The sequence below is a fragment of the Dendropsophus ebraccatus genome, chromosome 13, assembly GCF_027789765.1.
Source record: "Dendropsophus ebraccatus isolate aDenEbr1 chromosome 13, aDenEbr1.pat, whole genome shotgun sequence".
In the NCBI taxonomy this organism is placed as follows: domain Eukaryota; kingdom Metazoa; phylum Chordata; class Amphibia; order Anura; family Hylidae; genus Dendropsophus; species Dendropsophus ebraccatus.
In genome coordinates, this window is record NC_091466.1 from 19,315,247 (window position 1) to 19,329,916 (window position 14,670).

The 14,670-nt window shown below is 44.6% G+C and overlaps 1 protein-coding gene across 2 annotated transcripts in view; it reads right to left on the reverse strand.

The window, feature by feature from the left end:
- Positions 1-14,670, reverse strand: part of ZFYVE26 (zinc finger FYVE-type containing 26) — a 47,912-nt gene that overhangs the window by 23,271 nt on the left and 9,971 nt on the right. For both annotated transcript variants that reach the window (XM_069951143.1, XM_069951142.1), the window contains exons 11-21: positions 14,105-14,224; positions 13,031-13,186; positions 11,959-12,183; positions 10,446-10,551; positions 9,482-10,221; positions 8,488-8,684; positions 7,451-7,555; positions 5,929-6,051; positions 5,044-5,220; positions 4,597-4,843; positions 2,222-2,326 (exon numbers count right to left, since the gene is read on the reverse strand). In XM_069951143.1, the coding sequence (XP_069807244.1) occupies positions 2,222-2,326; positions 4,597-4,843; positions 5,044-5,220; positions 5,929-6,051; positions 7,451-7,555; positions 8,488-8,684; positions 9,482-10,221; positions 10,446-10,551; positions 11,959-12,183; positions 13,031-13,186; positions 14,105-14,224 (2,301 nt within the window). The remainder of the gene's footprint in view (positions 1-2,221; positions 2,327-4,596; positions 4,844-5,043; positions 5,221-5,928; positions 6,052-7,450; positions 7,556-8,487; positions 8,685-9,481; positions 10,222-10,445; positions 10,552-11,958; positions 12,184-13,030; positions 13,187-14,104; positions 14,225-14,670) is intronic.

Genomic DNA, 14,670 nt, shown 5'->3' on the forward strand with positions numbered 1-14,670 from the left:
GACGGAACCGGTTGGATCACATGTGCAGTGAAGTGACTTTTTGATGCATGTTGGTACACTGTGCGCGACATGTCTGGAGGATAAGAGGATTTTTTTTTTTTTTTTTTTAATACTTACCATAAATACTCTGTCTCCATTCGAAGACGCTGGTACCATGGGACGTTCAAAAGCCAGGAGCTAAACAAAAGGAGCCACTGCTACCTGCAAGAACCAAATGCTCCTCAGCTGGTGCGAAGATATCAACATGGTAAAACCGTGAGAAGGCGGCCTTGCAGGTTTGAGTGGTTGGAGTGAGCAGCAACTTTGATAGGGTAAACTTCAACTTTACTGCAGGATCTCAGTATCAAGGTTTTAATAGTCACGCAGTCTAATGTAGGAGAGTGAAAATGATGGTGGCAAAGAGGCCTTCGAGAGAGAGAGAGAGAAGGTCCTGGTAATTTGGAAGGTGCCAGGGCGATATTTACATGGTGATCTGCAGTGATCTTTACCACCCGCGTCAGATGAGGTACGGCAAGACAAATCGGCACCAAGGTATCATCAAGCCATCTGTGACGAGGGTCTTTGAGTCCCGTCACAGACAAACATCAGGACAGTCATTGAGACAGGAGGCCACATTCAGGGTTTCCCACTCGCAAGAAAATCTGGGAGAAGACCTTAGGAGTGGAGTCCCTTCTCCTGGGTCTATGATAGCAACTTGGTAGTCGGCGACCCAATTGTCTACTCCCAGTACATGTGCGGCAGATAATGCTTTAACGTCTTTCAACCCAGGAGTATCAGTGCCACTTCTGCCATGGCCAATTTACTTCAGGTTCTGCCTAGATGGTTTGAGTATGCCTCTGCGGTGGCGTTTTGTTTGCACCCAGATGGGAAGACCCTGAAGGTGGGTTTGCCAGTGGAGAAATAAGAGGCGTATTGCATGAAGCTCTGAGGGGACCAAGTTCCCCGTGTTGTCTGATCCTGCCAGACGCCTCCCCAGCCCTGCACACTGGCATGTGGTCACAATGTGCAAGTGAATTGAAGAAAAGAGCGGCGGGGAGATGCGAATGAGGACCAAAGCCACCACTCAAGTTTCTGTTGGACATGAGCTGGAACATGTATCTTCTGGTCCAGGGAGGGAAACAATATGTTCCTGTGTGAAAGCAGGAAGAGCTGAAGGAGACAGGAATGGATTTGTGTGAAAGGGAAAGCTTCAAGGGACGGAAACCAGCAAAAAACTAAAAATCTGGACCTACTGCAAAGCAGAGGAAGAGCTGGGTGTGTGGGTGGGGGGGTTGGTCGGTTAATGTGGATGCGAAAGTAGGCCATTGTGGATAAATACAAAAGATAGATATTTATCCAGCTCCATGGACATGACTTAGTGCCCTGTATTCAGAGGAAACTCTCAGCTATGAGGCCCCAGCGGGTCAGTATACTGCCTGAGGGCAGATGTTTGAGCAGTCACAGCCCAGAACTAATGGACAGTTTACGCGGGATCTTTCTGAAATGTAATGGTTATTTCTTTCTCTACTTTTTCTGCTATTTCCAATGTACTGTCTGTACAATGTATGGGCATGCGTGTAGTTTGATGAATGTATGGGTACATGGGCTGTATGTGCCAGGGACATGTTGGTGACATCATTAGGCGGCTCGTTTTAATTTGATGGTTTTTGACAGTAAATATGGACTATGGTAGGGAAATACTGATGGTTTTCTGAAGCCTCCTGACCAAGATTTCCTGACAGTAAAATCTAACAGGGACTTTTTTCCCCCTTAAAGGGTGTCCTTTCCGAAGAGCTACTGCCAATATAGAGCCTGTCCTATTTTGGTCCAGAATTCATGCACAGATGACCCCACAGAAGTCTATGGGAGCATTAGCTCCTGATGTGCTGCCAGGTACTGTGCCAGGCCCTTTCAGTCTATGGCCATTGGCTCCCTGCCCTGTCACTCACACTTTTGGTTGGAGACAGCATTGTGCCTCTGACCACTCTGCTGCTCTCTCCCAATGAGCGACATCACTTGTGTGCTCGCAGGGTGGGAAGGGAAAGGAGAAGCTCAAGAACAGCACTGCAGCAGGTGACTATAGTTTTTTTTAACAGTTTTTACTGTCAGGAAATACCGATTGCTTTTCTGAAGCTTTCTGAAAAGCTTCCGGGTCAGGTTTTAACTTTTGGGAATTACAGATCAAGAGGTGTGCATGGGGCCCTACTGTTACATTACACCAAATACACCAGAAAATCCTTACCTCCAAAAATAGAATTAGATAGTTCTCCAGAGGAGGAGGGTGGTGGTGATCCTTGTTCTGGCTCTGGTGGCTGAATGCTGCTTTCTGGAAGGCGACTGACAGAATCTAAACAAATGGAATTTAAAGTGTTACCGTCATCTGTAATAAATTCTGACAGGTCATCAGACATGTCAAAAGTTATTGATAGCTGTGGGTCTCGCGGTACGATCCCAAAATACAGCCGCGGAAGTGTGCCTTCCTTCCTGGTCGGCTGAAGATCCGACTCTTTTGCTTCATAAGAGTATAATGAAGCCCAAGAGTCAGATCTGATTGACAGCTAGAGAGACACGTGCTTCTGCACACTCTCCCCCATGCTGTACCTTAGGATCGCAGAGGGTCTCAGCAGACTCTGCTGAGACCCGCTGCGATAAATAACTTTTGACATGTCTAGTGACATGTCAAAAGTTATTACAAATGACATTAACACTTTAAAAAGGCATCAGTGCAAATGCAATATATTGGGAATTACATAGAAAAGCAGCTAAGCAAAATATGTCCGATTCTGTTTACCACCAGTCTCTAGCATCCAGATTTGCACAGAACCCTAATATGCGGAGCAGCAATTTACCAACTTCCTCTATATTCCACCGCACAGCTGTGAACATAGCCCCCAGACCCCCCTGATGATGTCTCCAGCCCCCAGACCCCCCTGCTGACGTCTCCAACCTCCCAGCTGTTAATGGCTTCTTGCCATCTCATCGTCTATGCACATAACACCAATATGTAGGCAGAGGTGGTCGGAATAGTCCTACACAAACTACTTAGAGGCTCATAACAGCTCTGTTCAGATACCATATAACCACTGCATGACGCCACTGACTGTCCTGGTATCTTCTGTACTGACTCCAAAATCGCTCACAACAGTCCAGCTGCCATGAATAGGCTGTCGCTGTGCACTATTGGGTGTAGGTGCTCCAAACCTAAAGTAATGCTGAGGCACAAGGGACAGACCTGTAAAAACAAGGTCTCTGTCCCTACGTTCTGCTGTCTCCAGTGAGGGAAGCATAATGTATGCTGCCTGTTTCTGGATTAGGTTAAACTAAATTTACCCTAAGGATAAAAGACGCTCTCTTTAGTCACTTAAGGTTCTATTACACTGTGATATGGGGCAGTGCACGGATGCAAACAAGAGCCGAACAAGATTGCTGGTTTGCAGTGCCTTTACACAGCACAATCAATTGAGCGGCTGGGCTGCTTGAACAACCACCAGGGCCGGCTCCAGGTTTTTGTGGGCCCCGGAGCGACAGAGCCTCAGAGGGTCCCTTTAAATAGAAAATCATGTGGCATCACTATTGGAGGGTCTCAGCCGACCCCTATTACTAAACAAGATGCTAGGAAAGCTGGGTGACCATTTTACAAGATGCTAGGAAAGCTGGGTGACCTCCATTATACTGACTACTATAAAAGATGCTAGAAAAGCTGGGTGACCACCATTATAATGACTACTATACAAGATGCTAGGAAAGCTGGGTGACCACCATCATACTGCTTACTATACAGGTTGCTGGGAAAGCTGGGTGACCATTATACAAGATGCTAGGAAAGCTGGGTAACCACCATTGTACTGCGTACTATACAAGTTGCTGGGAAAGCTGAGTGACCCCATTATACAAGATGCTAGGAAAGCTGGGTGACATCCATTATATAAGATCCTAGAAAAGCTGAGTGACCTCCATTATACATAATCCTAGGAAAGCTGAGTGACCCCCCCCCCATTATACAAGATACCAGGAAAGCTGAGTGACCTTCATTATACAAGATGCTGGGAAACCTGAGTGACCCCCATTATACTTACTATACAAGATGCTGGGAAAGCTAAGTGACCTCCAAATGACAGTGCCTTCCTGCTGTACAGCCCCTCTCCTCCTCAGGCACTTCATCCTCAGGCTAATCCTCCACCAGCGGTTAGCCCCCAGGGGCGGGGCCTATCGGACATACTGAGGGCATTAATTTGCCGGTACAGTCTTGGCAAAACTGGGAACAGGGAGGAAGGCTGCGGCTGGCATTAATCCATGAGTGTCTGGTGGCCCTGCGATCTGGAGGAAGCAAAGGGGCAGGGGCGCCTTGATGTGCTATGGGCCCCAGCACGTGCCCGACAGCCACTATCAGACTCTTGTGGCCATTAACATTCATAGTTATTGGCTGCACATATAGAGATATGTTTACACAGAGAAGTGCAGCCCATAATGGTAAATTTCATCACTGCAGAAAATATGTGATTGCTGGCACTTTTAGTCGGGCCGATTAATGGCCAAATCAGTATTTCTGGGAAAGCAATAGAACAGCAGCAAAAAAAGCAAATAAAACTATGATCTCATGGGAAAGAACAAACTAACCTGTTCTTTTCTCTCTGAAGGAGAATGGGATGTCCAAGGCTTTGCCAGCATAAGTGGACAGCAAGTTGTCCATGTCTTCAATAGAGAATGTGCAATCTGGGTCAATGAGGAGCTGCTGCAATGTCTGTACTGCAACAGAGGCCCACTGTATCTTCATGTTCATGAGGAGCTGCTCAAGCATAAGCAGCGGGCTGAAGATGAGATGTGCGTAGTTGGGATGAGCAGACTCCGGAAGGGCCAGCAAGACCTGGAAGAGACGTCACTAACAAGGTCATTGTAAAGTTAAGTTGTAGAGACATCTTTGGAAGTGACCGATACATTTTAAGGAATCCAGATCTTACTGCCAAGATCTCTGGAAAAACTAGATCCACCTGCTATACAGATGGGCTAGAAACGAGTCAGCACAGAATGGTTTTACCCGGTTGGCATTCACTCCAGTTACTTTACCTTTGACCCCAGGAATATATTTCTTATTTCATTGCAGCGCATCTCCGGAAGACTATCTGAAAAATGTGCCAGCAGGTATTCCGATAAGAAGTGACTAGCGAATATGGCGGGATTCTGAAGCAGCGCTTGTTCGGTGACCGCTAAACGTAGATCCTGATCATCTACTCTCTTCAGTAGCTAGAAGAAAAATAAAAACCATCAGTTTTGCATAAATCTGTAGGGCCACAAACCGGGGATACGCCTGCTTCTTCAATAGCCTAACAGGCACAAAAAATTATGCTGTTTGGTCTAAGAGTGACCAAAGAATACACATGTCCCGTCCCCGATAAATCTGATGTATTCACGACAAGTGTGTTTTTTGATCACTCCTATTACTCAAACGTTGTGCTTGGCAAATAGTAGAATGGGTGCATTGCCATACTAATCTGCCCTTACACATGGCAACAGTCTCATAACAGATCAGGTGTCATTGATTTCACTATGCAGATGGGCCGGATCCACCATAATGATACTAGAGCTTTTCAGTTCTTAAAATCCTGTTTTCTTAATCAGACCACCAAGTTACATAACCATATAGTACATGAGAAATACTTGCACATTTACCACTAGGAAAATGGTGCATGCACACCTACTTTTAGTCAGTCGAGTGGCACACGGTGGCGCTATATGCAGAGCACAGAGGTGCATCCAATAGACATCAAGTATGGTATTAAAAAGTAACAGTAAGGTTAAGTGCACATAATGCATTTTGTTGCCACAATGTTCGTGAAATTGCTCAGAATTTTTGGCACAGTATCTGTAAAAAGTGCAATATGATTGCTTTATGTAAGCACGGACTCTATGGCCCAGTGGATGGTTTGTAGGGTGCCATCCCCGATAGATTACCTGAAGAGATGTCTCAGTGTCTTTCTTCTCCAGAAGATCCAACAGATGCTCACGGTAAAGGTTTATAAGAAGATCCACAGGTATTGGATAGAAGAGTCCCCAGTCCTCACAAAGCAGATAATCCTACACAGGGAAAAGGACATCAGGTCCAGGTCCTACTCACTTTTGACCCAACTTATTGATTGTATTCAATCCAGTGTGATCTAGCCAATGTTGTCAGTGATCAGATGGACAACCAAGGAAGATGATAAAAAAGTAATGAAGCGGTAGTATGGCGCTCAGTGGCCACATGGCTGATTACTGGGCCAATGATATCTACAGTATTAAGGCCCTTTTTCACAGGCCAAATATCTGTCAAATCAGGCAGATCTCTCTATGGCGTCCAGTGGAGAATAAGAAACGCTCGCTTTTAAAAAATTCGGCGTTTACCTCACATCTCCCTGAGGGCCATTTTATACAGTCGATCACATCTCCTCATGTAATAGGAGATGTGCGGAAGGTGGCAGATTTAGTGGAAAATATCAGCAGGTTAGAAGCATCTAACCTGCTGATATCTCCCTATAGCACACGGGGTAAGTTTGTAACCTTCATTCTCAATGCCATTTCAGTGCTATTAGCAGTTGAATGCTTATAAAAGAGTTTTGGTGCACAGCGGGACGATCACCAATAGTGCAGCAATCCACTCCGGGTGGTTCGACCTCCCCAGCTCTGTTAGTCATTAGGAGTGGTGGGTTGGCTGGGGCCAGATCGGTGCACTGGGGGGCAGTAGTCGCGCCCACACGGCACAAAAACTCCTGATTAGCATGAGGATTAATTTGCTAAAAGCACAGAATTTGCGAAGGAGATGAAAGTAAGAAACCTTCATCCGCAGCTTCCTGTGTGCGCTTATAGGGAGATATGCTTCTATCCTGCTGATAAGTTTCCCTTTAAATGCAAAGAGCAGCAAAGAGCCGAGAACAAAGGATTACACAGTGGGAGCCCCTGAAAGCCCCTAATCAGAGGTCCCAAGCTGACTTCAGAGGAGATAGGCGGTGATGTAGCTGTAAATTAACTCTTAGTTGTCCTGTTTCGGTGCCTCATCTCCCTCCCCCCCTCCCCTCTCCATAAGAGAACAATGAAGAAAGGGGGAACAGCTTCAAACTGCTTTTTCATGATAAAAATAAACCTAATAAACCTAAATTACAAAGAAAAAAAAAAAAAAAAAAAAAAAAAAAAAAAAAAAAAAAAAAAAAAAAAAAATCGCCTGTAATATTCATTTCTGCAAAAATAAATAAATATAAAAATTTGACAGTGACACTTTAAAGGGAAAAAACTAACAAACACAAACCTGATATTAGCATGCTGTATGAGTTTATCCTTTTTCCCATAAACACTTTTCTTAGTTACGGTAGTTACGGAATACCACTTTTTTATTATTAATAAAGGGAAAAATGCAATTGTGGTAATAGGTGTTTGGCAACAACATGTACAGCTATAACAAATGAAAAAAACAAAAACAAAAAAAAAACATTAAGTAGCATACCTTTGCGTCAAGGATAAGGGTAATGATAGCCTGAGGATCTTTGGTACAGTCTTCCTTTAAATCCTGCCAACATTGCCAGACTACATCTTCTTGCAGACTAAGAATCTAAAAGAGCGCAGGGAGAAATTCAGGTCTTGCAAGTTACTTTTAAAGCACCAGTGTCATTTATATAAATGTATGATACATTGTCCGGCCATGATGAAAGTTTACATCATACCAGGTCACAGTCCTGAGACACACAGCAATTGTGAGTTATAAATGCAGAGCGGCGCATTCCACTACCTGGCCCCGCTGCCAGTGCTGACTGCTTGTAGAAGTCAGGCCTTATAGACTATAAAGGAGCCAGACCCGTTATTTTAGCTATAAAACAAGCCATCTACCAAATAAAATACACAGCACAAAGCGCTCATTTTTTATTCTAGGTTAGAAACTCAAAGTCACACACCGAGACGTTGCTGGTGGTCACGGTCTGTGCATTAAAGGGGTTGTCTGGCAGTCGGCCTTATTTACTATATTGCTGCTGGTGCATGTAAAACAATAAACACATTATCCTTACCCGTCCGCGCGCCAACTCTGGTGTCGCTGATATCTCTTGCTGACTGTAGACCCTCCAATTTCAAGACAACTTGTCGTCTCGGGAGTGACTGCCTGCTCAGCCAACCACTGACACTGATGGGACAGCCCGCGGCCAGTGATTGGCTGAGCAGGCTGTTTATCCCGAAACAAGTTTATCTCAAAAGTGGAGGGTCTGCAGTCAGCGGAGGACACAGTGAGCATGTTTATTGTTTTATATGCACCAGGAGAAATTTATTAAAAAGGTTGACCGCCGAACAACCCCTTTAATCACACGGCAACAGAAGTAATTTTAGGCACAATTCACATTGACTGCTACATCCAATACCACTGAAACACCCTTTACCTGTGGCACGGTGTGCATTTACTTAAGACAAGTGAAGCAGATAAAAAGGGGAAGTGTGGATTATTGAAATCACAACAAAAAGCACAAGAATATAAAAAGTACAAACATTGCTCTATACCTTCTTGTACACCTCCAGTTCTCTCTTTTTGGTCTGTAATTCCAGTTTAAGGCTATCTTCAATTTCAGTCTCACAAAGACAGTACAACAAGATCTCCCTGCAGGCATCCAGAGGCCATTTGTCCATAAAGCGGAGGGCTAATTTGCTTCTCAAAGTGGGATCTTTAACAGCGAAAAGGTATCTCCAGCCTTCTTTCTCTAAAGCATAAGATACCACAATTAGGGACAATGCAGTAAAAATAATCCAGTATTTACTAAACGCAATGCCCACATTGTGCCTTCCCATTAAAGCAGTATTCCACTCAACTTTTCATATGTTGCTGCCCACAATGAGACTAACACTTCCTTCCATATCAATTCAGGCTCCTTCCCCCAATTCGGAGCTGCTACTTTCTGCTGAAGACACATAAAACGTTGCATGAGTTTTTCTCTCCATCTCCCACTCCTCCAGGCGGCTGATGTAAACAAGTCCCTGGCAGGCTGTATCTGCAACTTTCTTGCTTCTTTGTAACACTGGGTTAAATCGGAGGTCAAGCTGCTGATGAACTCTCTAGTATTTCAGAGTTGCTGCAAAAGGGATTTGTTTATATCAGCTGTCTCGGAAGGAAGGGCGGGGAAAGACTTAAAAAAGCTCACACACAGATTTTTGTGTCTTCAGCAGAAAGCAGCAGCGGAGAACCGGAGGAAGGAGACTGAATAGATAATAACAAGCATGGAAGGAATTGTTAATCTCACCAAGAGCAGCAACATATGAAAGGTTATGTTTGCGTGGAATATTTGAGTGGGTCTCCCACTCCCCGCAGAACTTATGTTGTCCCATGTGAATTAAGTGGGGGTTGGGTTGCTGCATTAAACCCCTTAAGTGCACATTCACACGACTTCATGGCTGCCATATGCCCCCACCAGCACTGCCCACAGCTCCCCACAAGGCTGTGACAGCAAACAGCAAACAGACATTGTCTATGTAAACCTATCCTTAGATATTCTAGGTTTACCTTCAGCAGCAGCACAGCATAGCAGAGCATCTTTGACTTGTTGAAGATCAAGGTCTCGGACATAGAGGTCTATAAGCCGCAGTGCACCTGTCCAGTTCTTTTTGGAGAGTGCATCTTGGAAAGCTTCGGATAATATGGCAGATGCTGATGATGCATGGAGTCCTAGGAGGACTGAGGCAGTGCAAGGCTTCCCACAGAGAAAGCTACTCAGCCCGCTGGGGTCCTGAGAACAGTCTCTAAAAGGTGCAGACATTAAAGTCAGGAACCGCTGAAAGACAGGGAACTCTGACAGCAGTGAGTCGCACTCCTTAGCAAGGTTATCCATCTCCAGCGGACTCTCCTTCTTGCTGCCTCGTAATTCTATCCAGGACAGTCCAGACTTGGCTGGCTTTGAATTTTTGGTGGCACTTAAGCAAGCTACGGCTGCAGATAAGGTAGACTTGGTCTTTAAAAAGTTCAAGGCAGAGGCTGTAAGAGAGTATTGGCTGGAATCGGAAGGAGACGTAGGTTTACCCAGAGCAGTGTCCTCGCTATCCTGGGGACATATAGACATTGCTATGTCCATGTTGGGAAGGAAAGTGTCCGCACACTGCTGTGCTGACTGGACGAGGCCGAGTGACAGACACTGCGTCTGATTCGCCTTCCTTATATTGCAGAAGGACAGGTTCCCGCAGCAGTAATCTGCGATCACCTGCTCCACGTTCAGGCCGAGATTCTCTTTCTTCAACAGGGAGGACAACCTTTAAAGAAAGGAAGAACATTGCCTTATTAATCCACAATACTATTAGAAATCCTCTAAAAATTGTGTCACTAGGTTGTATTATGTCTGTTCCAGACCCCTACATAGTCATCAGGAAGTAGTGAGACCCCCTCCCTCCATCAAAGCTGGAGATAGTTCACGGTTGTCTGACTGGGAATGGTAAACTTCTACATATAACTCACACATTACAGGGGATTACATTACCTTTCTGGGGGAACTTGTCGCTCAAACAACAAATGGGATACCAGCTGTGAAGGCTTCTGATGCAGAAGAACAAAGGGATTTGCCACCTTTATGTCTAAAGAAGTTTCTACAAAAAAGAAAAAGTTCCATGGTTAAAAACAAAACATTTTGACCCTCTCATACCATTACCCATGTTAAGTGACAGCCAAGCATTCTACAAACACGTAAAGTGTGTCTTATAAAGACAGTGGTATACATCAAGGCCTTTTCCAACATAAAGGAGAAGTCTGGTGAAAATTTTTATTCAAGTATTATATTTCCCCTCCAAAAGTATACATATTACCAATATACACTTTACAGGAAATGCTTATAAAGTGCTTTTTCCTTGCACTTACTACTGCATCAAGGCTTCACTTCCTGGATACCATGGTGATGTCACTTCCTGGATACCATGGTGATGTCACTTCCTGGATACCATGGTGATGTCACTTCCTGGATACCATGGTGATGTCACTTCCTGGATACCATGGTGATGTCACTTCCTGGATACCATGGTGATGTCACTTCCTGGATACCATGGTGATGTCACGACCCGACTCCCAGAGCTGTGCGGGCTGTGGCTGCTGGAGAGGATGATGGCAGGAGGACACTGAGGGACACAGGGCACCCCTCTGCCATCATCCTCTCCACCAGCCACAGCCCACACAGCTCTGGGAGTCGGGTCGTGACATCACCATGTTATCCAGGAAGTGACATCACCATGTTATCCAGAAGTGAAGCCTTGATACAGTATTAAGTGCAAGGAAAAAAGCACTTTATAAGCATTTCCTGTAATAAGTGTATATTGGTGATTTGTTTAACTTTTGGGGGGGCCATACAATACTTTAATAATTTTTGCTGGACTTCTGCTTTAAAGGCCTCTGATCTAATGAAGACATCTGTCTATATATTCTCTTAGAGAACATGGGTTGTCACAGAAAAGACTTCTTCCATCTGGAGCCCCTTTTATCAATCAGAACACAAGGCGGCTCTGTATAATCAACTACTGGAAATAGAAGTCACGTGGGATCAGCGATGCGGTGCTCAAAAACTTTTCAGTTTTCAGTGATCCATAGGAACAGAGATTCAGTACACTGCTCGGTCAGACTAAGGCCAACGTGTTTCTAGTACGTCACGTACCCTTAATCATGGAGGGTCATAAGCAACTACTAACTAGTTGCATCCAATCATCCTTGCATTACATAAACAGCTATTCATCTGAATGGTTGAGGGGTAATCCTATATTGTCCTGTCGCAGAGAAGAGGCCGCCAGCCTTTGGCTTTCCCCAGCAAAATCAGTTGCACCAGGGGTGATCAACTACATTACATAGCGGCCTATTTGTTCAAATTTAAGCTGCTCATGCTACAGACCTCTACTTTCCAGCATATTTGTCTGGTCTGAATAACTGAGGCCAAGGGGAATTTTTCATACCCTGTGTAAGGTGGCGGTGTGGCCCGCCAGCATTAACTGAAAAGTCCATCTGCTTTTACTTACCTAAATCTGAGTTTACACTTTGGATAATCACTTTGGCCAGGGTGTCTACGTATGTAAAAAAGCAACGAACAGGGTTGAAGGTTAAGCCATGACTGTCTAACAGTGAAAGCTCATTCAAGTTTTCTTGGAGAAGCGACATTTCCTTGCGAACTGGATGGGTCTGGACATCATGAGGTTTTATTGACAGCTGGTCTATCACAGACTGAATCACATTTCCCTTTGGTTCTATTTCCAACAGAAAAAAAAAAAAAAAAAAAAAAAAAAAAAAAAAAAAAAGACAGTTACAATGTATGACGGCAATTAAAAGTACATGATAATGATTATTGGATACCAGAATAGGTCAATATCAATGTTCGCCCACACGTCCATTCAAATTTATCTTCAAAGTGGTCATACAAGTGGACAGGAATTAGTGACTAGGAACCCCTGATCTAGAACATGGACTCCAGTGATCAAACACCGAAACGTACTGGGTTTGAAACGTACTGGGTTAGAAAATTCCTTTAAAGGGGTTATCCAGCGCTACAAAAACATGGCTACTTTTCCCCCTCTCGTCTCCAGTTCAGGTGTGGTTTGCAATTAAGCTCCATTTACTTAAATGGAACTGAGTTTGAAACCCCACCCAATCTGAAGACCCAATTTGAAACCCCACCCAATCTGAGAGGGGGAAAGTGGCCATGTTTTTGTAGCGCTGGATAACCCCTTTAATGATGACAGGTCTTCTATAGCACTTGGCTCACTTCAGCAGCTCCACTACCAAAGAATGGAGTGGAGGCTTGCATGTGTGACTTGCGCTGTTTCGCAGCGAGTTGCTATTCTCAAGCTCACTGGAGGCTGCAATGGTCTCACATCCAACTGACACCTATCTCTTAGATGGAATTCCCCCTTTAAAAAGGTAAAATTAACATCTTGATTGGGCTCCTTGGAGAGTGTGTGTGTGTGTGTGTGTGTGTGTGTGTGTGTGTGTGTGTGTGTGTGTGTGTGTGTGTGTGTGTGTGTGTGTGTGTGGGGGGGGGGGGGGGGGGGGGGTTGTGGTAGAGCAGTAACTTCAATAAAAAGAATGAAGACTCACCAAGAGAAGTGACTGCAGACTTGAGTTGTGCAATGTTCTTCTCCAGTTCGTTGCTCAGGGTGATATGGCAAACCATGTGTTCATCGCTCAGCACAGAGTAGCAGGTATGTAAAAGCTCCGTAATGTTACATTTCAGCTGGGTGCTTATTCTCTCCTCTGTAATGTCATTGGTAGAAAAGGAATACAATTCAGATCACTTTGTAAAGAGGGCTCTTGGGACGAAGCGGCACACAAAAAAAAAAAAAAAAAAAAAGAGGACACGCTAATGTAAAAGCTGCCCATGAAGGTGAGACACTTAAAGTGGGGGAGCTGGAGGAGTAGCTGCCGCCCAAACATTTATGGCCACCTTTAGGATCTTTATAAAAATTGTGCTGCAGAATGAGATGTACAGAATCGGAAAGGACAATGGTGTAAGCCATTTCTAATAGTAAATGTAAAAACACCTCCAACACTACAAAACACGGTTCCAAGGGGCACAGGTCCAGAAAGAATAAAATGATAATCAAATACTTTGCTTTATTGATATCCAACGCGTTTCGGAGCCGTACCGGTTCCTTTTTCAAGAGTCATAATGTTTGTCACAGACTCCCCCTCTCTTTGTACAGATGGTGCGGCCCTTCTCCTCTGCTCCAGAAATTAAACCTCCTGCTGATTGTATACAATCAGCAGGAGGTTTAATTTCTGGAGCAGAGGAGATGGGCCGTACCATCTGTACAAAGAGAGGGGGAGTCTGTGACAAACATTATGACTCTTGAAAAAGAAACGGTACGGCTCCGAAACGCGTTGGGTCTCAAAGCAAAGTATTTTATTATCATTTTATTCTTTCTGGACCTGCGCCCCTTGGAACCGTGTTTTGTGGTGTTGGAGGTGTTTTTACATTTATTATTCCGTTGGGATAGCGGGAGTGGCTGCGGTCCTCATACACATGCGTTAATGAGTGTTGTGCCTCGACTACAGCACAACCCCACCAGGTGAGAGTTTTTTGGACACACTAAATTCTCCCTGTTATATCACTGATCCACGCTATGGAGCGCTGTCCTTTTGCATTTCATTTCTAATAGTAAGGTATTATACCTATCTCTGTTTGCCCTTGGGGTAGGCTGGAGTAGTTAATGATTTTACTCATTTGCTGAAGAACAGCTTGGACCCCTCGGATTCCTTCTGGGTGCTCCATAACCTCATCAGAGGACCGACCTGCGAAAAATGTCACATTGTAAAAGAATGGGTAAGGCATGGCCGTGTTAAATCCAAGAAAGTAGTTTGCTCTTACAAACATCTACAGTCAGGCTTAACTAGTACAATGGACATGTTACATTATAACAATGCTTGGTACAGGTTCCTTCCAATTCAGTTTTAGACACCAAGTTCTAGTGTGTGTGTGTGTGTGTGTGTGTGTGTGTGTGTGTGTGTGTGTGTGTGTGTGTGTGTGTGTATCAACAGTCCAAATATTACAGCAAGGTAACCTTTAGTGATCACAAGATTAATAGAGATTGCCTTTTACCAGGAAAAGGGATTACCAAGCATCTAGTAGAGGTATGGCAGCTAGGACATCCCAATATCGAAGGACGATTGTTCCCTGAAGAACTAGCGCCCTGGCCGTGCGCACTCACTGCCACTTCATTTATCCTCTTATGGGGCTT